The sequence below is a fragment of the Triturus cristatus genome, chromosome 5_2 (genome assembly GCF_964204655.1).
Source record: "Triturus cristatus chromosome 5_2, aTriCri1.1, whole genome shotgun sequence".
Classification (NCBI taxonomy): Eukaryota; Metazoa; Chordata; class Amphibia; order Caudata; family Salamandridae; genus Triturus; species Triturus cristatus.
The window spans coordinates 44,703,118-44,727,476 of NC_140588.1; the positions used below are offsets into that span (position 1 = coordinate 44,703,118).

Consider the following 24,359-nt stretch of genomic DNA (forward strand, 5'->3'; position numbering starts at 1 on the left):
TTCCGATTCTGATCCAGGTGTGAAAGAACAGAACCGAAGCAACGCAGAATTTCATAGCACAAATTTATTCAAACAACATAGTTTGCCAGGTAACTTGTTTCGGCTGTAAAAACCGCCTTTGTTAAACTTGGCAAGTGCCATTTGTACATCTCTTTTATACAGAGTAGCAGAGCATGTGGTCTATAAACATAAAAGCAATCTGATTTGATCACCGCCCTCCACATGAAATACCAAAACAGCTAAATTACTCCATTATAAGTATTTTGACATGCATTACATTCCGCAGTAGTGATACATCTTATGGATTGTATGTTGGCATTATTTATATATAAATATATATATATCGAACCAGTTCCTTTGACAGGAAAAATCCACACGCACTCCCTGGAGTGATTATCCATTCATTTTAATCAATTTCATAACATGGCATGGCACATCAAGCAGGTTAACCCAACGCGTTTCAGTCTTCTCAGACCTTGTTCACGGGTAACGGACATTTTTTTCTTTACCTTTTTGTATATGTCTTAGTCACATGATATTACATCATATCCTGCTTAGCATTGTGGGCCTTGTAGTGCACATAATTCTGTTACGGTTGATTAACTAAAAATCATTTTCATGAGTGTTGTTTGCAACTATGCATCACAATATGATAGTCTTTGGGGAGACTCAGGTTAGCCGGTAATATTGTATTTGGCATAACGTTCGATCGCCCGCTAGTGAGCATAGGTGAAGATGACAAATAGGTTAATTTGTAAATATGACCCTCCAGTGGGTATTTTTGTATTGCCTATACCAGTTCCCCAACTTCTATAATATGGATGTAGTGTGGTATATATATATATATATATATATATATATATATATATATATATATATATATATATATATATATATATATGTGTAGAGAACTTCGTCTTCAAATTCCCATCCACGAGGAAAGACGACCACAGACCCAATGAAATAAAGTGCAGGGTGTAATTTTTATTTCATTCGTGCACCTCGTACCACCATGACGCATTTCGGCCTCAACACGGAGGCCTTGATCACATATATATATATATATATATTCCACCAATCAAGGATCGCTTCACCCCGAGCCACTTTAAACTGTAAGCCAGCGGCGGGGTAGCAATCCTCTACAAATCCATCTGACGTGTTGAGTAAATCCAAACAGAACATACAGCGGCTTATCTTCTTCCACAAGCGTGATTGAATACATTGCAACAATTACAAAACTCAACTCGTCTCTGATCTCCTAGCTCCTTGCTCACGAGTAATATGACCATCCATACTTTCTGTTTACAATACACCACGTGATTACTAAATAAACATAAATGAAAGACATTTACAGGTCTTGAAACTTGAGTATTTTTTATGATTACATACTTCATTTAAACATTAACCAAGTGCGAAAAACATCACAATGTGTTTTAAATTAGAAAGACTCCATAAATGAAGGTTTTATATATCTTAAATGTAAGCCGCCTATTTAGCATGAAAACCATCATCAACATTTTCTCGAACAATTTAACTGATTAGTCAGGCTCAAATAACATACTGATTTAGCAATACTCATTATACCAATGATTTCGTTCTTTTCGTGAAATTATATACTATTTTGCCCCAGTGGGCGTATCCAACTCTTACAACTTTATTAACAACACGTTTTTGTTCATGCACACAATTCTGCACTAGTGGGCACTGTCGGCATGTGACTTCTCATGTCTCCTTAAACCTATTATACCTCAAATGATGATGTTACACTTATTGCACTTATTATAGATATATTTAGCTTTCTTGCATATTGTGTTTTTCGAGGAACTCCGTACACCTATAACAAAAAATATTACATCAAAAACCACTTTACTTAGTGTAAAAACTTACTTCAATTGGCCATGAAGTATCAGTAAAGCACCAATACATTCTCATTCTGTTTAATTGAAGGGTTACCCTAGATGCACGGCCAATTCCTCATCAAGACTGTGACCTGAGGGGTAAAGGTTATTGTATTTGATGATTAGTCTAGATTCTAGATGTCTCAATTCTTGTACCCTATTTCCAACTCTTTCTCAAACCTGAATCTTGTTAAGGACACAGAATGATACAAATTGGTATTCTGATCATGGATTGTTTTAAAATGTATTGCTATGGGGTACTTAGTATCCTCTTTGATGATTGCTCTCAAATGTTCTAAAATGTTCTTAACCTTATGTATAGTGCTACCAATGTAGTATTTATTACATGGACAACATAGCACATAAATGACATAATCAGAGTTGTAAGTAAGATGTTTTGTTATCTGAAAAGGTTTTAAATTCTCCAAGAAAAAAATACTTTTTACATTGTGGCTATTTTTACAAGCTTTACAGGCCCCATATTTGTGAAATCCTTGTATGTTACTCTTTATGTTCACTTGGGCTACCAGACTTTGACATAAAGTGTTTTTAAGTGATTTCGCTTCTCTGAATGTTAATTGTGGATTGCACTCCATGATACTCTATATCAGGCTCTGTTTTTAGATCTTCCCAAAACTTTTTTATTCCTCGTCTCATTTCTCCCACCTGATTGTGAAACTATGTAATGAATCTTATTGTGTTGTCATCAGTCTGATTCTTGACAGTGCGAGTTAGAAGTTCTATTCTTGCCTGTTTGCTAACTTTATCACAGGCCTGTTTAATTGCTTTCTTCTGATACCCTCTGGCTAAAAACCTGTCTACCATGATCTGCTTCTCTCTCTCAAAATAGTCTTTGGAGCTTCAATTTCTCTTAACTCTCAACAACTGGCCTAGTGGGATGCCCTGTATCAGACTTTTTGGGTGACAACTTTGTGCATGAAGCAGACTATTTCCTGCTGTTTCTTTACGGAAAAGGCTACTTTCTAGTTTGTTTCCCCTCACAGTTAACCTCAGATCTGAAAAATCAATAGTCTGTCTATGTATATGACTGCTAAATGTGAGGTTGAGCGTATTATTATTAGGCATACTGACAAAGTCATCTGCCTCATCCATGTTCCCTTTCCATATACAAAATATCTCATCTATGTAGCGTACCCACACGACAATATCCTTGTCAAAGTATTCAATGTTGCTGGAGACCTGCTCCTCCCATCAGCCAAGGTACAACCCGGCAAAACTGGGGGTGAAGCAGGTCCCCATCGCTGTTCCCTGTGTTTGTCTGTAAATCTGTTTGTTACAAGTAAAGAAATTGTGAGTCAAGCAAATATACATCATATCCAGAAGCATTTCTGTGTGGAACAGGTATGAAAGCGATCTAGCTCTTAAAAAATGGTGACTTGCTTTTATCCCCAATTCATGGGGGATGCACGTGTATAAACTGTTAACATCTAGGCTCATAAGGATATAGTTATCTCTCCAAACAATGTCATTGCTTAATCGCAGAAAATCCCCCGTATCCTTAATGTACGATGGGAGTGCTTGTACAAAAGGCGGTAGGAAAAAATCTACATATCTTAAAGTATTTTCTAGTGCACTCCCCCTTGCGGACACATTAGGTCTACCAGTCGGGTTTGCACTATCTTTGTGAATTGAGTGGGTGTTCGCTACACAGCTCCCATGGTTTTTGACACATTCACAGATTTATAAGACCTTGTAAACCTGGGAATGCACCAACAAGATATGGTTCCCAGGAGAGACGTAAAAGGGAGAAATACCTTTATTGCTCCTCGTTATTTCCTCTTTCCATGTATGCTGCATTCTGCAGCACACGTAGAAAGACGAATGTGCCTCTCAGTATTGTTTTTCTGCAGGAACGTGTCCCTTCCTCCACAAAAATAACCCTGCATGCAACGCAGGCACCCTTGCACCATGGTGCAAGAGTGCCTGTGTTGGCACTAGACATCCCATTGTGTACCAGGGCAAGGAGAAAAATCAGGAATGGGCCGTATGCCTTTAAATATGCCTATTCCTGCCTTTTCCAAGTGACGCAGTGTAGCAAGGTGACTTGCTGCACTGCACCTCATCAGTATTTCATAAATATGCCCCAATATGTATATATAGATTCTGAACATGAGTAGGTGTCTCCTCAAGTTTTTTGTTCTTTTAATAATTTCTTTGATTCAGCTGTGTAACCAAATGGCTTTTGGCACCCAGCTATTTGGTAAGAGTGCTGGCACCCTTCTGTTTCTGGAATAATTGCAGAAGGAAAAACAAATGCTGATTTATACTTCTTGCCAAGGGAAAGTGTGGCATATGTCACAAGGTAGGCACTCATTAATTATATCTCTGGTGAAGGGAGGCTTCTTCGATTTTCTAGATGGACAGCGACAATAGGGGTGGTCAGATACAAATTCGGTCACTCAGATAGCCTAAGTCCGTCTCCTTGTGGCAAATGAAATTGGGGGTGTGTCAGGTAACAGATAGAATCTTTCTAAGAAAAGGTTTTTCCTCCATTTGGAGGGCTGTGCAATCTGCAATGCCCCAAATCTCTTCCCCATAACAAGCCACCGGGACACATTGGGAAGTGAATATATGGATCAGTGGGGCAAATACCCTGCCACTCAGTGGGTATAAGGGACTAAGGAGTGAGCTGACTGCCCTGGATAGCTTTGTCCTGCGCTGCATTATGTTTGAAACCCATGAGCCAGCTGCATTGAAAGTTTCTCCCAAATAGGGAAAAGTGCTGGTGCAAGGGTGCCTGCGTTGGTGCTGGGCACCCCATTGTGTGCCAGCACAGGGGGAAAAGTCAGGAATACGCTGTATGCCTTAAATCCTGTGATTTCCTGGCATTTCCCAGTGATGCAGTGTAGTGCAGCAAGGTGACTTGCTGCACTGCACCGTGCCACTATTTCATAAATATGCCCCTACATCTCTATACCGATTCTGAAGCAGAGTAGGTGTCTCCTCCTGCTTTTAGTTCTTGAAACTGATTTCTTTAATTCATCTGTGCAACAAAATGGCTTATGGCACCCAGATATTTGCAAGAGTGCTGCTGGCACCCTTCTTTTAATGCAATAACTGCAGGAGGAAAAACAAATGCCCATTTTAACTTTTTGCCAAGTGTAAGGGATCAGGCCATCTTTCAGAAGGGTGTTGAAGTAAGTAAATAAAATAACATAGTTTAATCTCAGTTGATTTATTAATCTTTCATTGAATTAGCACACATAAATTGATCAACTCTTCTAATGCCAAATTGGACTTTATTTGACAGCAGAATGCTTACATTCCCACTCTGGAAGTCACTTAAGAAGCACCATTGGATTTTTTAACTCATTACTGGTAATATTTATACATTTCTCTCATTATACAGTTATTAGGTGTTTAAGTTATAGTTTCACAACACCGGCAATAACAATGGTCATTCATTGGCATATCACAATATAAAGACCTTTGTGTGCCTAGGAAGAAGGTCAGTGCATGGGAACCAACTGGAGGAGGGAAGTTAACTGAAAGTGGCGTCAGTTTGTAGAGGGTGAGTGGTCTATATGCTGTCTTTTAGTCATAAGGTTTTTGCTACAGGTAGTGCAAGTGAAGAAAACATAATGACCAGAGAAGAAAGACCTGACCAAAATCCCCAGTTTAGGTCCTGGTGATAAGAAAGCCAGATGATTGGAGAGGATACCTCCAACCCTATGCAGAATATCTTATGATGCATGCAAGGGGAAGTGCAAAAGATAAAAGAGGAAGTGAACACAATTTCAGTGTCCAGTTTGATTAAAAAAACTCATGGAAAGTGTATGAAGATTGAAAAATTGCTTGAATTTAATTATGTTTCTTAATCTCTTTGCATTAGGATGATTTTGATGAAAGGCCCGCCATCAATCATTTTAGAAATGGATATTCATATATAAGAGAATATTTGGAAGACCTCAGACTGATGCACGTGGCAATAGTTTCAAAGCAGCCTCTCCCTGCATTCCTTGTGGAAGTGGTAAGACATTGTCATAATCCATTAAAGCTACTGTTTTGTCTTCATTGAAGCTACAGTTTTGCCACAGGTCTCTAAAGGCAGTGGGTCTAGGTTCGATATGGTTTCATGGGTACATGTAACTCCATTTCATCAATGTTTTATTTTACCAGTCCTGGATTTCATTCTGTAAAGCAATTGTATCCTGCCTCAGTGTGCTCAACAAAAAGATGGTCCCCTTTCACCTCAGTAACTTCATCTTTGGTGGAACAAAGTTCTCATTAAAAAATGTAGCAGTGCTTACTTTTAGACTATGGGCATGTAAGTCAGTGTCCTGCTCCATCATATCCTGACATCATCTTGTGAGGTGGATGGACGTTATATAAAACAGTTAAATAAAATATCTAAATACATGAAAAACAATTATGGGTGTTAATGCATCTAAAGAGATTGTTGGGTACATTTTACTTCAAATTTGCTTGTTTTCAAAAGAAGAAGATATTTTAAAAATAAAGCATAAAACAAATGGCCTGATTTAGAGTTTGGTAAATGGCTTGCCGTCCATCAGTGTAGAGAAGGTCATTAACTACACGGCCCTGGCCAGGCCACCACACACCATATTTATATATCAACACCAGCTCTGTGGCTATCTCTATACCTTCAGAGAAGGAGCCTCCAGGGGTGAAAGTAATACTAGTACAGAATATGCCATATAATTTGTATTTTTTCCACATAACCCTGAAGTCCATTTCTTTATCAACAATTTATTCATGAAAGATAAATAAAAAGAAAAAACATGTGATATCTAAATTATGTATATATGTGTGTATCTATCTATATCTATCTATATATATCTATCTATCTACCTATATATATATATATATATATATATATATATCTATATCTATATATATATATATATATTCACTTAAAAAACCATAGGTTTCACACATGTTATAGTTAGGTGGATATTTCACTCGTAAAAAACCAATGAAATTCCCCCGTTATAGTTAGTTCAGATAACTATAACTCGTGCGCCCGCAATCCTGCTCATGACGTCACATATTACATCACTCATGACATGAGTTTTTTAAGTGAATTTGCAAGGTTTTTTAAATGCTAAGTTATGTATGTATTATTATTTTTTTCATATATTTATTTTACAATACACTCCGTATTAAATAAAAAAAAAATTTGGGGGGGTTTCACCATGATTTAAAAAAAAACATTTTTTTAAAAAAATTCTGCCTTCGCGGTCCTTCAGGGACCCCCTGACAATGGCGGCCGACACTTCCTGATTTCGACCGATTCGAACGTTGACTAACATGTAACCACCAATCAGAATTACGCTCACGCACGTCAGGGTGCGCGCACGGTGTGCGCACGGTGCGCGCACGGTGCGCGGCTATAGATATGTATGTGCTTTTAACTTCAATTTTCTCAGGAACTACTGAACAGATTGACTCCATATATGCAAAAGGCAGATCCCTGACCTGAGGACTACCTCTCTGCCAAATTTCAAGTAATTCTGTTCAGCCGTTCGGGCTGTACCTTCGACTAAAGGTCCTATGGGAAAATGCATGGGGAAAACGTGTTTTGGGACCCCCCTTTTTTCTCGGCCCCCGCTTGACGAATCCCCCCGAGACTTTGAGGGTAGGAGCTGAGCAGAGCGCCCCATTAGTTTTGAAAATTTCGCGAGGATTCGTCAACCGGCGCCAAAGTTATTCAAAATAGAATTTTCAGATTTCCTATGGAAACACGGTCCTAACTATAACTATCTACTGGCCACCGCCAGTAGATTATATATATATATATATTCACTGAAAAAACCATAGGTTTCACACATGTTATAGTTAGCGGAAATTTTACTGATAAAAAACCAATGAAATTCCCCCGTTATAGTTAGTGCAGGCAACTATAACTCACGCGACCGCAATCCTCTGCTGATGCTAATACTGTATTTAGACACTTATTTGCCCATGTCTTCTTCCATACATTTTTAGCTATACATATATTACAAATATTTTTTTTTCATAAAGACACATATGTCATCAGCAGAAGATTGCGGTCGCGTGAGTTATAGTTGCCTGCACTAACTATAACGGGGGAATTTCATTGGTTTTTTATCAGTAAAATTTCCGCTAACTATAACATGTGTGAAACCTATGGTTTTTTCAGTGAATTTGCAAGGTTTTTTAAATGCTAATTCCTAACTATAACGTGTGTGAAACCTATGGTTTTTTCAGTGAATTTGTACGGTTTTTTAAATGCTAAGTTACTTTACGCCATTCGTGGCGTGCGCGCCCACTTAACGCAGTTCGTTCCGTGCGCGCACGGTGCGCTTCGCGCACCGTGCGCGCACAGTGAGCACGCGGTGCGCTTCGCGCACCGCGTGCCCACTTTACGCAGTTAGTGCCGTGCACGCACGGTGGGCACGCGGTGCGATGACAAAGCAAGAAAGCACGTCAACAAATCTGTTTCTGCTTTCCTCCGTGACTATGGTATGGGTGCCATTTACCACAACAACTTGCGTTATGACATGCAAGACATTTATAGAGGAGATGGTGTGCACTTCAATGATGAAGGGAACAGAGTCTTCCTCTTGAATCTTAGACTCTGCATCGGTACTTACTTGTAGGTACCACTAAAAAATCATTTCATAAACACAACGGCTCTTTTTAGAGCCCCCTAATATCTAAACACTTAAATCTGATTTTCATTTTTTTTTTTTTTTTTTTCTACCGTACCCTTTCCTTGTTTTCACTCTTTTTTTTCAGAGTGAAATACACAAAATGGCGGCCGCCGCTTCCTGGTTTCGGCCGATTCGAATGTTTACTAAGATCTAAGAGCCAATCAGAATCGCGCTCGCGCACGCCACCGTACGCTTACCGTAAGCGTACGGTAAGCGTACCGTAAGCGGGCTCAGATATATATATTGATTTAAAGGCTATTTTCTCAGAATCTACTGAACAGATTTACACCAAACCTACAAAAGGCACTTCCTTGACCTAGGGACTACCTCTCTGCCAAATTTTGAGTAATTCTGTTCAGCCGTTCGGGCTGTAGCTCGTTCTAAAGGTCCTATGGAAAAATGCATGGGAAAAACGCGTTTTGGGACCCCCATTTTATCTCAGCCCCCGCTTGACGGATCCCCCCGAGACTTTCAGGGTAGGAGCGGAGCGTAGCGCCCCACCTATTTTGAGAAATTCGCGAGGATTCGTCGACCGGCGCCAAAGTTATTCAAAATAGAATGTTGAGGTTTTCCTATGGAAACGTGGTCCTAACTATAACTACCTACTGGCGACCGCCAGTAGGTAATATATATATATATATATATATATATATATATATATATATATATATATATATATATATATATATTTAAAAAAAATCACCAATCCTGATGTTGGCAAACAGACAGGCACTGACTCCGTGAAATGATGGCAAGGAAAAAGTTTTAATCCATCAACGACCAGATGCGTTTCGGCGGTGTACCGCCTTGTTCACTAGACCAGGTACATTCTGATAAGTTGCATTTATGCTAACCACTCACTGTTGGTTGTCACAGCAACCAGTGGGTGGATAATAGACATAGAAGTTAAGATGTCTAAAGTAACATGAAAATGCATTTTTACATGTGTTAATAGCAAAGCTAATGGAACTGAAGGAAAAAACACAATATTATTGTTAGTAAACGGTTTCACATTATCACAATAATATGTAAATGAAATGTGAGGTATTAAAAACTGCACCGTAGGGATACAGAGCTGTTATTATATCTACACATGGACATAGCAATAAAGAGAAAGAGGAAAAGTGCGCTTTGGTGTGTGTTGCGCATTGGTGTGTGTTGCGCAAGAGCCAGTCAGTGTAAATTTATCTAATTCTCAGGGTAGAGCATATATATATACTATTATAATATGTTATAGTATCTATCTAAACAGGACATCGGTGAGTACCTGAATATGTGTTCTGTTAAAGCTAAGACTAACGCCTCTCATGTCTTAACTTTATCCTAATCTCCAATACCTCCTTGTAACGGAGTCTTAGAGTTAGAAAATTAGGTATATATAGGCGACTCTGTCAGGAAACAGAACCTAGAGAATCCTCTATCTTGCCCCAGGAGATATTACCTACTGGCGATCGCCAGTAGGTAGATATATAGTTAGGACCTATTTTCCATAGGAAATCCGCAACATTCTATTTGGAATTACGTTGGCGCCGATTGACGAATCTTTGCGAAATTTTCCAAACTTTTGGCCAGCTCCGGTCCGCTCCTATCCTGAAAGTTTCGTGGTGATTTGTCAAGCGGGGGCCGAGAAAAAACAGGGGGGAGGTCCCAAAACGTGTTTTCCCCATGCAATTTCCCATAGGACCTGTTGACGCAGCTACAGCCCAAACTGCTGATCGGAATTACACCAAATTTGGCAAAGAGGTAGTCCTCAGTTCAGACTCGTGCCTTTTGCTTAAATGGTGTAAATCCGTTCATTAGTTCCTGAGAAAATTTGAGTTAAAAAGATAGATATATCTATGGCCTCTGAGGATCCGCGCACCCTCCCCGCACCCAGCGCGCACCCTGCCGTGCACGAGCTGTATTCTAATTGGCTGTCAATACTCCAGATCAGGAAATGTTGGCAGCCATCTTTTGCCTCGGTGGAACCGAGGCACACGAAACCTATAAAACAAACGCGGAAAACGTGACAAGGGGGCAGGGTAGAAACATCCTGACCCCCTAGGCCTGCTCAGGGGGTCCCACAAGGACCCCCAGGGCCAAATAAAGCATTAAAAAAAAAAAAGCACAGGGCTCCGGCGCTTCTTTGGTAATTGGACCCTGGGGGGCCAAATCCCGGGGGCAGAATTTAAAAAAGTGTGGGGGGTCCCAATCCCCCCCACACTGCCCCGGGGACCGCCACCCCCGGGGCTCAAAGATACTATATGCGGGGGGCTCACGCCACCCCCAGGGCTTATAGAAAATGGGTGGGGGGGCTCGCATCCCCTCAGCCCCGGGGACCGCCACCCCCGGGGCTTGAAATTATTTGGGATGGGGGGCTCTCAGGCCCCCCCTGCCCCGGGGACCTCCACCCCTGGGGCAACTTGTCAGTGTGGGAGGGGGGCCAAGTGGCCCCCCTCCTGGAGCCTTGAATAGGCCCAGGGGACCACCACCCCCCAGGGCCGGCTCCTGCAGTGTCCCGGGGTGCCCACCCCCGGGACACTGTAGTTTGCAATGACAGGGCGGGAGCCTCGCGGCTCCCGCCCTGTCATTGCAAACTGCTTTGCTTCATTGAAGCGAGAGCAGAGAAACCTGCTCTTGCTTCAATGAAGCAAAGCTGATTGCTTTTCCACATGGGGAGCAGCATGTTAGCTGCTCCCCATGTGGAAAAGCAATGCTGGCTCCCGCAGGAGGCGGGGAGCCGGCTGGGACCGTGGGGGGATTGGGGACCCCCCATGGCCCCCAACAGAGGCCAGGCCCTTGAGGATGGGGCCCCCGGGGCCATAAGTGGCCTGGGAGGCGGCCCCCTTCCCGATTGTTTTAATTATTTTTCTAAACAAAAATTGGGGACAGGCCCTGGGGGATGGGGTCCCCAGGGCCAAAAAAAATGGAAAAAGAAGGGGGCTACACAGACCTCCTTCTAAAAAAAAAAAGAAAAAAAAAAGACCGTGATCGGGCCGGAGGCCATGCCCCCTCTGTACACCACTCTGCAAACGCGCCCCCTGGCGCGTTTGCAGAGGGGGAACTAATTCCCCTTGAATACTGGGGGTCCCTGGGGGCCAACTAGCCCTATACACTAGTATAACCTTTCATCACTCACTGTAAAATAGAGAGTGCCAGATTTAAAACCATTGACACATCAATACAAGTTCTTTCCATAGGAATCCATTGTGTGGTTTTCAGCAGAAAAGTTTCTAAGTGTCCATTTTTGAAACCTACAAATATTCCTCTAAAATCAGCCGAACTGCGAATTGCGATCTACTCACCTGTTATCAGGTGAGAACCCAGGGCTGCATCTTTTAGCCCAGCACTGACCCTGATAATTATAAGCGTACTTACAAGTAACTTGTATTTCCTTCCATAGGAATCCATTGTGTGGTTTTCACCAGAAAAGTTTCTAAGTTTCTATTTTCACAAACTAAAAATATTCCTAAAAAATCGTCTGTATGACTTTTAAACACATTCTTTCAACTGTTTTCAGGAGATTCACCTGTGCTGGATCCAGGATCCACCACTGAGTAAGAAAAAGTAACGATAACACTACTTACCTGCTAAGTGAATTTTCTGCCATAGGTTAACATTTTCTAAGTGTCAACTTTTAAAATACAATAATAATCCTTAAAAATCACTACTGTAACCAAAACGCTTTTACTCAACTGTTTACAGGAGATGTCCAAGGACTGAATCAATCATCCAGTCCTGTGGTTAGAAAAGTAATCCATAAAGTAACTCATTGCATTTGACTAGAAATTCACATTGAGCTCAATGTTGCTTTGTGTTTGAAATTGTGTTGCCCATTGCAACAACTGTAACTACTGTACTTAAAAGTCTATTGCCTATTTGCAAAGTATTTAAACTAAAGTAATTCATTCTGAGAAAGTATATTTTGTATTGTAATGTATAATAAAAAAAAAATATCTAAAAATAAACAGTTTAAACAATGTAGTAAATCAGTATAAAAACAATCAGTATAACAATTAATACATTAAAAATTGTCAATGAAAAGAACATAGGTTTCAGGCCTGATATAGTTAGGAATTAGCATTTAAAAAACCTTTGAAATTCACCGAAAAAACCATAGGTTTCATGCCTGATATAGTTAGGAATTAGCATTTAAAAAACCTTTGAAATTCACTGAAAAAACCATAGGTTTCAGGCCTGATAAAGTTAGGAATTAGCATTTAAAAAACCTTAGAAATTCACTGAAAAAACAATATGTTTTAGGGGCGTTATAGTTAGCTGGACATTTCACTCGAACAAAACCATTGAAAATCCTCCGATATAGTTAGTTGTACTAACTACATCTCGCGCGCCCACAATCCACTGCTGATGATGTCACATATTACATCATTCATGACATGGTCAGTGACATCACTGATGACATCCTGATGACATCATCCACGTGACAATCAGATACACCTCATCATACACTAGTATAACCTTTCATCACTCACTGTAAAATAGAGAGTGCCAGATTTAAAACCATTGACACATCAATACAAGTTTCTAAACACCCACTCAGTAATTCCTAGATCTATACACACATCTAATCACTTACCTATAGATTCACTCATACATGCTGTCAATGATCAATAGAACACTATCAAATATACTTATACACCTATATCAACATTACACACCAGCACATATCCTAATCACTTATGAAGTCATCCTACTCACTTATGCAAACAATGCATCATACTTACTTTTACTTAGCTATACACTTATAAAAACACCACTTCATCTATTCATATAGATAATAACTCATACTTAGTGTGTTATAAAAACACTATTACAACTATACAGTTATCCATACAGTCACTAATACAATCACTGAGTCTTATGTATACTTATTTATATACAACAACTGACACATACACTGGCTTTTATTTTTCTAGTTTGTTGGACATGTACCATTGAGACATATATTGGCTCATCGCAACACCCATAAAGATATTCACTCACCCAAACAACTGTTATAACATGTAGTTTTAACTTCAGATACCTACTGAATCAACTATTGACCCATCTTTGGGCAGTCACACACCCCCCACCGAACCACACACACATTCACTCTCCCATACAAATACTCAGTTAACTAATCAATAAATAATATAGACTTTCACGTAGCTAGTAACCAACTGGTGCAGCAGTTTACACAACAACTGAAAAAGTGATACACAGTTTTGTCACTATCCAATATATTTAGTGAGACACTATAAATTAGTCAAGTAAACAGTCAATCACACTGCTACTAAATCCTCCATCCAGATATTTATATTTATATATCCACCCATTCTTCAATGCAAATTGCTATATATATATATATATATATATTACCTACTGGCGGTCGCCAGTAGGTAGTTATAGTTAGGACCCTGTTTCCATAGGAAATCCGCAACATTCTATTTGGAATAACTTTGGCGCCGGTCGACGAATCCTTGCGAAATTTTTAAAATAGGTGGGGCGCTACGCTCCGCTCCTACCCTGAAAGTCTCGGGGGGATTCGTCAAGCGGGGGCTGAGAAAAAAGGGGGGTCCCAAAACACGTTTTTCCCATGCATTTTTCCATAGGACCTTTAGACTCAGCTACAGCCCGAACGGCTGAACAGAGTTACTTGATATTTGGCAGAGAGGTAGTCCTCAGGTCAAGGAAGTGCCTTTTGTAGGTCTGGTGTAAATCTGTTCAGTAGTTCCTGAGAAAATAGCATTTAAATCAATATATATATCTGTGGCAGCTTACGGTGCGCTTACCGTGCGCTTACGGTAAGCTTACCGTACGCGTACGGTGACGTGCGCGAGCGCGATTCTGATTGGCTGTTAGATCTTAGTAAACATTCGAATCGGTCGAAACCAGGAAGCGGCGGCCGCCATTTTCTCTCTCGCACTCTGAGGGGGGGAGTAAAAACAAAGTGAAAAAATATATAAAGGAGCTGTATAGACTGCTCCTAACCACCTAGATTTGATGTAGGTGTCTCCAAAGAACCCCCAATGCCAAAAAGTCAATATTTATTTTTTTCGAAAAATCGGCGATTACGCTTACCGTACGCGTACGGTAAAAAATTGTTAAAAAAAACAAATTAACACTAATCTCCCCACCCTGTGTGCAAATTGTGCCCGGAGGGCCCCATTTGAGCATGGCATATGACTTTAATTAAAAAGTACATGTTTAAAAAAAAAAAATTAACCATACTCTCCCCACCCCGTGTGCAAATGGTGGTCGAAGGGCACCATTTGTGCATGGCATATGTATGCAATGAAAATGTAAAAGTTTACCTTGCACAACGAAGCGCGTAATATGCCCTCCATGTGCGCACGGTGCGCGAAGCGCATCGTGCGTACATGGCCCATCCAGCGTAACGTGGGCACGCGGTGCGCGTAGCGCACCGCGTGACCACCGTGCGTGCACGGCACTAACTGCGTAAAGTGGGCGCGCGGTGCGCGAAGCGCACCGCGTGCTCACTGTGCGCGCACGGTGCGCGAAGCGCACCGTGCGTGCACGGAACGAACTGCGTTAAGTGGGCGCGCACGCCACGAATGGCGTAAAGTAACTTAGCATTTAAAAAAACGTACAAATTCACTGAAAAAAACATAGGTTTCACACACGTTATAGTTAGGAATTAGCATTTAAAAAACCTTGCAAATTCACTGAAAAAACCATAGGTTTCACACATGTTATAGTTAGCTGGAAATTTTACTGATAAAAAACCTATGAAATTCCCCCGTTATAGTTAGTGCAGGCAACTATAACTCACGCGACCGCAATCCTCTGCTGATGACATATGTGTCTTTATGAAAAAAAAATAATTGTAATATATGTATAGCTAAAATTTAATGGAAGAAGACATGGGCAAATAAGTGTCTAAATACAGTATTAGCATCAGCAGAGGATTGCGGTCGCGTGAGTTATAGTTGCCTGCACTAACTATAACGGGGGAATTTCATAGGTTTTTTATCAGTAAAATTTCCAGCTAACTATAACATGTGTGAAACCTATGGTTTTTTCAGTGAATATATATATATACAAATTCACTGAAAAAACCATAGGTTTCACACATGTTATAGTTAGCGGAAATTTTACTGATAAAAAACCAGTGAAATTGCCCCGTTATAGTTAGTGCTGGCAACTATAACTCACGCGACCGCAATCCTCTGCTGATGCTAATACTGTATTTAGACACTTATTTGCCCATGTCTTCTTCCATACATTTTTAGCTATACATATATTACAAATATTTTTTTTTCATAAAGACACATATGTCATCAGCAGAAGATTGCGGTCGCGTGAGTTATAGTTGCCAGCACTAACTATAACGGGGCAATTTCACTGGTTTTTTATCAGTAAAATTTCCGCTAACTATAACATGTGTGAAACCTATGGTTTTTTCAGTGAATTTGCAAGGTTTTTTAAATGCTAATTCCTAACTATAACGTGTGTGAAACCTATGGTTTTTTCAGTGAATTTGTACGTTTTTTTAAATGCTAAGTTACTTTACGCCATTCGAGGCGTGCGCGCCCACTTAACGCAGTTCGTTCCGTGCACGGTTTTTATCAACTTTAATAAGCCCTGTACATTTGGTGGCCTTCGGCCACCAAAAGCACAGGGGGTGGGGTCACTGTGGATAGTGTTTTTTTTATTTCGATTTTATAATTTCATGTTGCCAAAATTTAGTTTTTTTTACCTATTAATAAGCCCTGTACATTTGGTGGCCTACGGCCACCAAAAGCACAGGGGGTGGGGTAAGTGTGGATAGTGTTTTTTATTTTTTTTTATTTTTACCGTACGCTTACGGTAAGCGTACGGTAAGCGTACTCGGCGAAATTGCCGAAAAAAAAATAAAACCGTTTTTGCTCTTGGGGGATGTTTGGGGACTCCCTCAACATGACTATGTGGGAGGGAGTTGTCAAGCGTACCGTAAGCGGGCTCAGATATATATATTGATTTAAAGGCTATTTTCTCAGAATCTACTGAACAGATTTACACCAAACCTACAAAAGGCACTTCCTTGACCTAGGGACTACCTCTCTGCCAAATTTCTAGTAATTCTGTTCAGCCGTTCGGGCTGTAGCTCGTTCTAAAGGTCCTATGGAAAAATGCATGGGAAAAACGCGTTTTGGGACCCCCCTTTTATCTCAGCCCCCGCTTGACGAATCCCCCCGAGACTTTCAGGGTAGGAGCGGAGCGTAGCGCCCCACCTATTTTGAGAAATTCGCGAGGATTCATCGACCGGCGCCAAAGTTATTCAAAATAGAATGTTGAGGTTTTCCTATGGAAAAGGGGTCCTAACTATAACTACCTACTGGCGACCGCCAGTAGGTAATATATATATAATACATATTTAAATAACGAACCAAACCACATTCACTGGATGATGTCATCAGTGATGTCATTTGAGATGTCATCAGTGATGTCACTGACCATGTCATGAATGATGTAATATGCCACATCATCAGCAGTGGATTGCAGGCGCGCGATATGTAGTTAGTACAACTAACTATATCGGAGGAATTTCAATGGTTTTGTTCGAGTGAAATGTCCAGCTAACTATAACACCCCTAAAACCTATTGTTTTTTCAGTGAATTTCTAAGGTTTTTTAAATGCTAATTCCTAACTAGATCAGGCCTGTTTTTTTCAGTGAATTTATATATATATATATATATATATATATATATATATATATATATATATATATATATATATATATAATTTCACCGTTAGAGCCACATTATGTGCCGGCCGACATAAACAGGAGCACACACGCCAAATCCGTGAAAATGTGTGCTGAGGAGTTTATAACATTCTTAAATTCCAATGACCTCAATTTAGTATTTAGCGGCCACATAAGTAACACCCAAGTCTTCTACTTAGATCTAGAAGTCTATATTAACAATTTGGAGATCCTTACACGATTGTATAGGAAACCAACCGCTGGTAACGCTTCGCTTCATGCCAAAAGCTTCCATCCAAAAAGTATGATCTATAACATTCCTTACGGGGAGCTTTTGCAGATGAAGCAAAACTGTTCCACCAATGAGGACTATGCCACATCACGAAATGAAGCATGTAGACGTTTTAAAGCAAGAGGTTATTCAGATGGTTCCTTAGACGTAGCCATCAAAAAAGTAGAAAAAATCACTAGGAGAGAGCTTCTAGCGACTAAATCTGCTATAAAAACTAACATTAGCAAACCATCTGAACCTACCCGTATGATCACACGCTTTAATACACAGTCTGCTAAAATTGTACAGATGTTCCGTAAGAACTGGCATATTCTGAAAACTGACTACATCTTAAAAAATCTAATTCCTAGACAGCCACTCATAACATACAGAAGGTCAAAATCTATTAAGGATCTATTGGTTTCTAGTCACTATGAATCTAAAACTAGATCCAAAGCATCAGTAAATGGTTTCTATCCCTGCATGAAATGCAAGGCATGCAAATATAGCTGCAAATAGACGACTTATGAGTTACCAGGGAAAGGTACAAAGATCTCTAGAATTATCAAAAAGCTATTGAATTGTAATTCCAAAGTCATAATATACTGTTTGGAATGTCTCTGCAAGAAAAAATATATTGGTAGCACCATAAATGCAGCTAGAAAATGCGTGCTAGAGCACATGCGGGCGATAGCTAAAAAAGACAGAAACTATCCGGTGGCTCGACACTTTGAGGACTGTCACATGAGCAATCAAGATCTTTTAGCTTTTTATTGCTTGGACCAAATACCTAAAAACGAAAGAGGGGGAGATAGGATTAAAAATATACGTGCCTTAGAATCTAGATATATCATTGAATTAGGCACAATGGCCCCTCAGGGTCCTAACAATGATGAAGAGCTTTGGGCACATTTAGAATAGGAATCTGGTACTGATTTGTATAATCATGCAATTATTAACATTTCTTATAGATCCATAAATATATATACATAATTCTGTTCTGTTTTGAGTCAAGTCTCCCACCATATTACGGAAATAGCACATGACGTAAATACCAAGGTGGGATTAAGTGAAAGGTGGGCCATTCTGTCTAATGTCCCCCTTCAGTCTGTTTTCTGTATAACTTCCATTTTCAGACTGTCACTTGATTTCTGATAGGTTCTTTCATCTGCGAATCGTAAATCATAGATATTTGTCTGGATAAGAAAAGCAAAGAACGTGTATTTTCCTTCTTTTTTTACGTTTTCTTAGCACTAAGTGACATAAGCACTCAAACTGATTTAGCTTCCTCTCTGTAATTTTGTTATATCAAAGTTTTGTATATATATAGTACATGAGTAACCCTCTTGATTTGTATTGTGAATGCCCATTCAGGGCATGATGGTCTGACAGAGTATCCCCGCTTTCATAAAGCTGTGTAAAACAGATGAAATTTATAACCATTTCATTTCCAAATGAAAAAGAAAAAAACTGTTTGGATAGACACAAAAAAAGAGATAAACAGTATTCATAAAATATAAATGAATAATTTTACAGAGGGGATGCCAATTGTCTTGTTCAATGCACATGGAGGAAGAAAAAAACACTCATGTATTTTCTGTTGATGCTGCACTACATGCTAAGAAAGCCAGAGCGTCGAAACGCGTCTGTCAATGAAATAAACACACATTTTCACGGATTTGGCGTGTGTGCTCCTGTTTGTGTCGGCCGGCACATAATGTGGCTCTGACGGTGAAAACCTGTGTAACACGGTTCACCACCGTGTACAGAAGGCACCCAGGACGTGTGGTTGAGACGACAACTTTGTGTCTGCATATATACATATATATATATATATATTACCTACTGGCGGTCGCCAGTAGGTAGTTATAGTTAGGACCACGTTTCCATAGGAAAACCTCAACATTCTATTTTGAATAACTTTGGCGCCGGTCGACGAATCCTCGCGAATTTCTCAAAATAGGTGGGGCGCTACGCTCCGCTCCTACCCTGAAAGTCTCGGGGGGATCCGTCAAGCGGGGGCTGAGATAAAAGGGGGGTCCCAAAACGCGTTTTTCCCATGCATTTTTCCATAGGACCTTTAGAACGAGCTACAGCCCGAACGGCTGAACAGAATTACTCAAAATTTGGCAGAGAGGTAGTCCCTAGGTCAAGGAAGTGCCTTTTGTAGGTTTGGTGTAAATCTGTTCAGTAGATTCTGAGAAAATAGCCTTTAAATCAATATATATATCTGAGCCCGCTTACGGTACGCTTACCGTACGCTTACGGTAAGCGTACGGTGGCGTGCGCGAGCGCGATTCTGATTGGCTCTTAGATCTTAGTAAACATTCGAATCGGCCGAAACCAGGAAGCGGCGGCCGCCATTTTCTGTGTTTCACTCTGAAAAAAAAAGAGTGAAAACAAGAAAAGGGGGCAATGAGGAGAGTTACAGACCCCCTTACATTTGTGAGGGGGTCAAAGAAGGACTGTAAAGTACAAAACAAACATTTATTGATTTTTAAAAAAAATCACGGGGTACGCGTACGGTAAGCTTACGGTAAGCGTACGGAAGAAACATGGCGTGCGCGAAGGAGATTCTGATTGGCCCATAGATCCTAGTAAACATTCGAATCGGCCGAAACCAGGAAGCGGCGGCCGCCATTTTGTGTGTTTCACTCAGAAAAAAAACAGAGAAAACAAGGAAAGGGGGCAATGAGGAGAGTTACAGACCCCCTAACATTTGTAAGGGGGTCAAAGAAGGACAGAAAAGTACAAAAAAAACATTTATTGATTTTAAAAAAAATCACGGGGTACGCGTACCGTAAGCTTACGGTAAGCGTACGGTAAAAAAAATAAAAATAAATAAATGAAAAGCAGATTTAAGAGTTTAGAAATTAGGGAGCTCTAAAAAGAGCTGTTGTGTTTATGAAGTCATTTTTTTAGTGGTACCTACAAGTAAGTACCGATGCAGAGTCTAAGGTTCAAGAGGAAGACTCTGTTCCCTTCATCATTGAAGTGTACACCATCTCCTCTATAAATGTCTTGCATGTCATAACGCAAGTTGTTGTGGTAAATGGCACCCATACCATAGTCACGGAGGAAAGCAGAAACAGATTTGTTGACGTGCTTTCTTGCTTTGTCAATCTGCGGACAGAAATGATTGGACCAGTTCCATTTTTGCCTTTGGCATATGTTGGAAAACACAAAGGCAGTTTTAGGGAAAAGTGTAAACAGTTGTGCAAAGCATTTCCAGACCTACCCCAGTCAAAGTGCCTAGGTCATTGCCACCACAGTGCACTATTATGAGGTCAGGGTGTTGGATTTGAATGAAGGATTTCACCAATGGCATCAATTGGTGCCACTTTAACCCTCTCTGACCAATCCATTTAATGTCTACATTTGGCAAAGCAAGGTCTCTCACCATACCTGTTTTCTCTGCAAACTTTTCACTCCAGAAGACATAGCTGTGCCCTACAATCCACACTGAACATCTTCAAAGGAGAACTGGATGCACTCAGGAGGTGTCTTTCAGTAGAATGGCAATATGAAAAGAAAGACAGTTTGGAAATGGAGGCATACATATTTTTTTCAAAAACAAAAAGAACTGATTGGCTGTTTCATACCATTCTAGAATAAAAACTAGGCTGTATGTGTAAATTAATAGAAGCATGTTTTGTATTGGTACAAAAAAATGTGTAACCAAAGAACAGTACTATGGATTTGCTGTAAGGTTTGAAAAGTCAAGCACTCTTGCTCTGTGGAATTGAAACATTGTGTGTCGAACTTCTGACCTAACTCTACACAGCAGTGTTCCATGAGCTGTTGCTATGGTAGCAGGCAGAAGTCAAGTTGGGGGAAGGGTACTAGGCAGAAGTCAAGTTGGGGGAAGGGTACTTTTGGAAAAGGGTTGGTTTTCAACCAATAGAAATGTGTGATTACATTTGAAAAAAAGGGGGAAGCACTGAGATTTGAAACTTACATGTATATGTGTGGAAAAATAGAGGGAAAGTTTGCCATTATCTGGTTCTGCTGAGAGGAGAGAGGTGAACACAACAGAGATCCTGGCTCTGATAATCTGCTGTTTGAGTGTCACATTTCTTTCACAACTAACTAATTTTAAAGGTGAGTTTAGAGTTTGAGAGGGGATGTATGTGGTAACTTAAGAAATGAATAATAGAAATGGAAATTCTTTTTGTTGTAGTTGCGTTTATCATTTTCTGTTTTGGGAGAAATTTAAATGTGAGGAACATGTAAAATAATATGGAGTATGTTTTCACAATAAATTAAGGTGTACTGGAAAAAAAAAGAATAGTTTAAGGGTTTGAGGTTGGACTCAGTAATGCAAATACATTCAGCATCACTAAGGCTGGTTGCCCTTGCTGGAGTGTAGGCAGTCACAGAGAATACACATGGAGGTGGTCTGAAAAAGAAGTTTGGACATGTGCATTTAAGAAAATCGAAAAAAGTGGTTTCATAATGTGTCAGTCTGTAAAAGTGATTTTCACTTGCCCCGAAAAAAAAAGAGCAGTAAGTGTGCTTTCAAATTGGCAAAGAAATTTCGTTTTGGCACTAATGTGAAAACATGACTCTGTGTCCATAGAAGAATTATAGGCAGAAATTTATTGCGTCTTGCTCTGGTGATTTCACAGTTGCATTAGATGGAAAGGGGGGCGAATTTTTGAGGGAAGAAGCAGAGTCTTAGCACACACCCATGTGCTTGCCATGTATAGTCATGCACAGTATTTAGAAGCGAGTGGGGTTTTCAGGTTTAAGTCTGTAATGCAAATACATTCAGCATCACTAAGGCTGGTTGCCCTTGCTGGAGTGTAGGCAGTCACAGAGAATACACATGGTGGTGGTCTGAAAAAACAGCTTGGACATGTGCAATTAAATAAATTAAAAAAAAAGGTTTCATAATGTGTCAGTCTGTAAAAGTGATTTTCACTTGCCCCGAAAAAAAAAAGAGCAGTAAGTGTGCTTTAAAAATGGCAAAGAAATTTCGTTTTGGGACTAATGTGAAAACATGACTCTGTGTGCATAGAGGAATTATAGGCAGAGATTTATTGCGTCTTGCTCTGGTGATTTCACAGTTGCATTAGATGGAAAGGGGGAGCGAATTTTTGGGGGAAGAAGCAGAGTCTTAGCACACACCCATGTGCTTGCCATGTATAGTCATGCACAGTATTTAGAAGCGAGTGGGGTTTTCAGGTTTAAGTCTGTAATGCAAATACATTCAGAATCACTAAGGCTGGTTGCCCTTGCTGGAGTGTAGGCAGTCACAGAGAATACACATGGTGGTGGTCTGAAAAAACAGCTTGGACATGTGCATTTAAATAAATCAAAAAAAGTGGTTTCATAATGTGTCAGTCTGTAAAAGTGATTTCCAATTGTAAAAAGTGATTTTCACTTGGCCCGAAAAAAAAAGAGCAGTAAGTGTGCTTTCAAAATGGCAAAGAAATTTCGTTTTGGGACTAATGTGAAAACATGACTCTGTGTGCATAGAGGAATTATAGGCAGAGATTTATTGCGTCTTGCTCTGGTGATTTCACAGTTGCATTAGATGGAAAGGGGGAGCGAATTTTTGGGGGAAGAAGCAGAGTCTTAGCACACACCCATGTGCTTGCCATGTATAGTCATGCACAGTATTTAGAAGCGAGTGGGGTTTTCAGGTTTAAGTCTGTAATGCAAATACATTCAGCATCACTAAGGCTGGTTGCCCTTGCTGGAGTGTAGGCAGTCACAGAGAATACACATGGTGGTGGTCTGAAAAAACAGCTTGGACATGTGCATTTAAATAAATCAAAAAAAGTGGTTTCATAATGTGTCAGTCTGTAAAAGTGATTTCCAATTGTAAAAAGTGATTTTCACTTGGCCCGAAAAAAAAAGAGCAGTAAGTGTGCTTTAAAAATGGCAAAGAAATTTCGTTTTGGGACTAATGTGAAAACATGACTCTGTGTGCATAGAGGAATTATAGGCAGAGATTTATTGCGTCTTGCTCTGGTGATTTCACAGTTGCATTAGATGGAAAGGGGGAGCGAATTTTTTGGGGAAGAAGCAGAGTCTTAGCACACACCCATGTGCTTGCCATGTATAGTCATGCACAGTATTTAGAAGCGAGTGGGGTTTTCAGGTTTAAGTCTGTAATGCAAATACATTCAGCATCACTAAGGCTGGTTGCCCTTGCTGGAGTGTAGGCAGTCACCGCGAATACACATGGTGGTGGTCTGAAAAAAACAGCTTGGACAAGTGCAATTAAATAAATTAAAAAAAAAGGTTTCATAATGTGTCAGTCTGTAAAAGTGATTTTCACTTGCCCCGAAAAAAAAAAGAGCAGTAAGTGTGCTTTAAAAATGGCAAAGAAATTTCGTTTTGGGACTAATGTGAAAACATGACTCTGTGTGCATAGAGGAATTATAGGCAGAGATTTATTGCGTCTTGCTCTGGTGATTTCACAGTTGCATTAGATGGAAAGGGGGAGTGAATTTTTGGGGGAAGAAGCAGAGTCTTAGCACACACCCATGTGCTTGCCGTGTATAGTCATGCACAGTATTTAGAAGCGAGTGGGGTTTTCAGGTTTCAGTCTGTAATGCAAATACATTGAGCTTCACTAAGGCTGGTTGCCCTTGCTGGAGTGTAGCACTCTGGACATGGGCTTTTTAAAAAATCTGAAAAGTGGTTTCATAATGTGACCGTTTGTAAAAGAGATTTTCACTTGCCCAAAAAAAAGAGCAGTTTGTGTGCATTCAAATTGGCAAAGAAATTTTGTTTTGTGACTATTGTGAAAAGAAATGTAGTAATATATTTAAATACAATAAAGGATTTTTTTTTAGTTTTTTTCAGGTATTGCTGAAGAACAGTGAACAAA

The 24,359-nt window shown here is 40.0% G+C and overlaps 1 protein-coding gene across 3 annotated transcripts in view; it reads left to right on the forward strand.

Moving 5' to 3' along the window:
- The window catches only part of LOC146822634 (uncharacterized), a 1,280,275-nt gene that overhangs the window by 209,123 nt on the left and 1,046,793 nt on the right, over nucleotides 1-24,359 (forward strand). For all 3 annotated transcript variants that reach the window (XM_085606818.1, XM_085606816.1, XM_085606817.1), the window contains one exon: nucleotides 5,752-5,889. In XM_085606818.1, coding sequence (XP_085462944.1) covers nucleotides 5,752-5,889 — 138 coding nt within the window. The remainder of the gene's footprint in view (nucleotides 1-5,751; nucleotides 5,890-24,359) is intronic.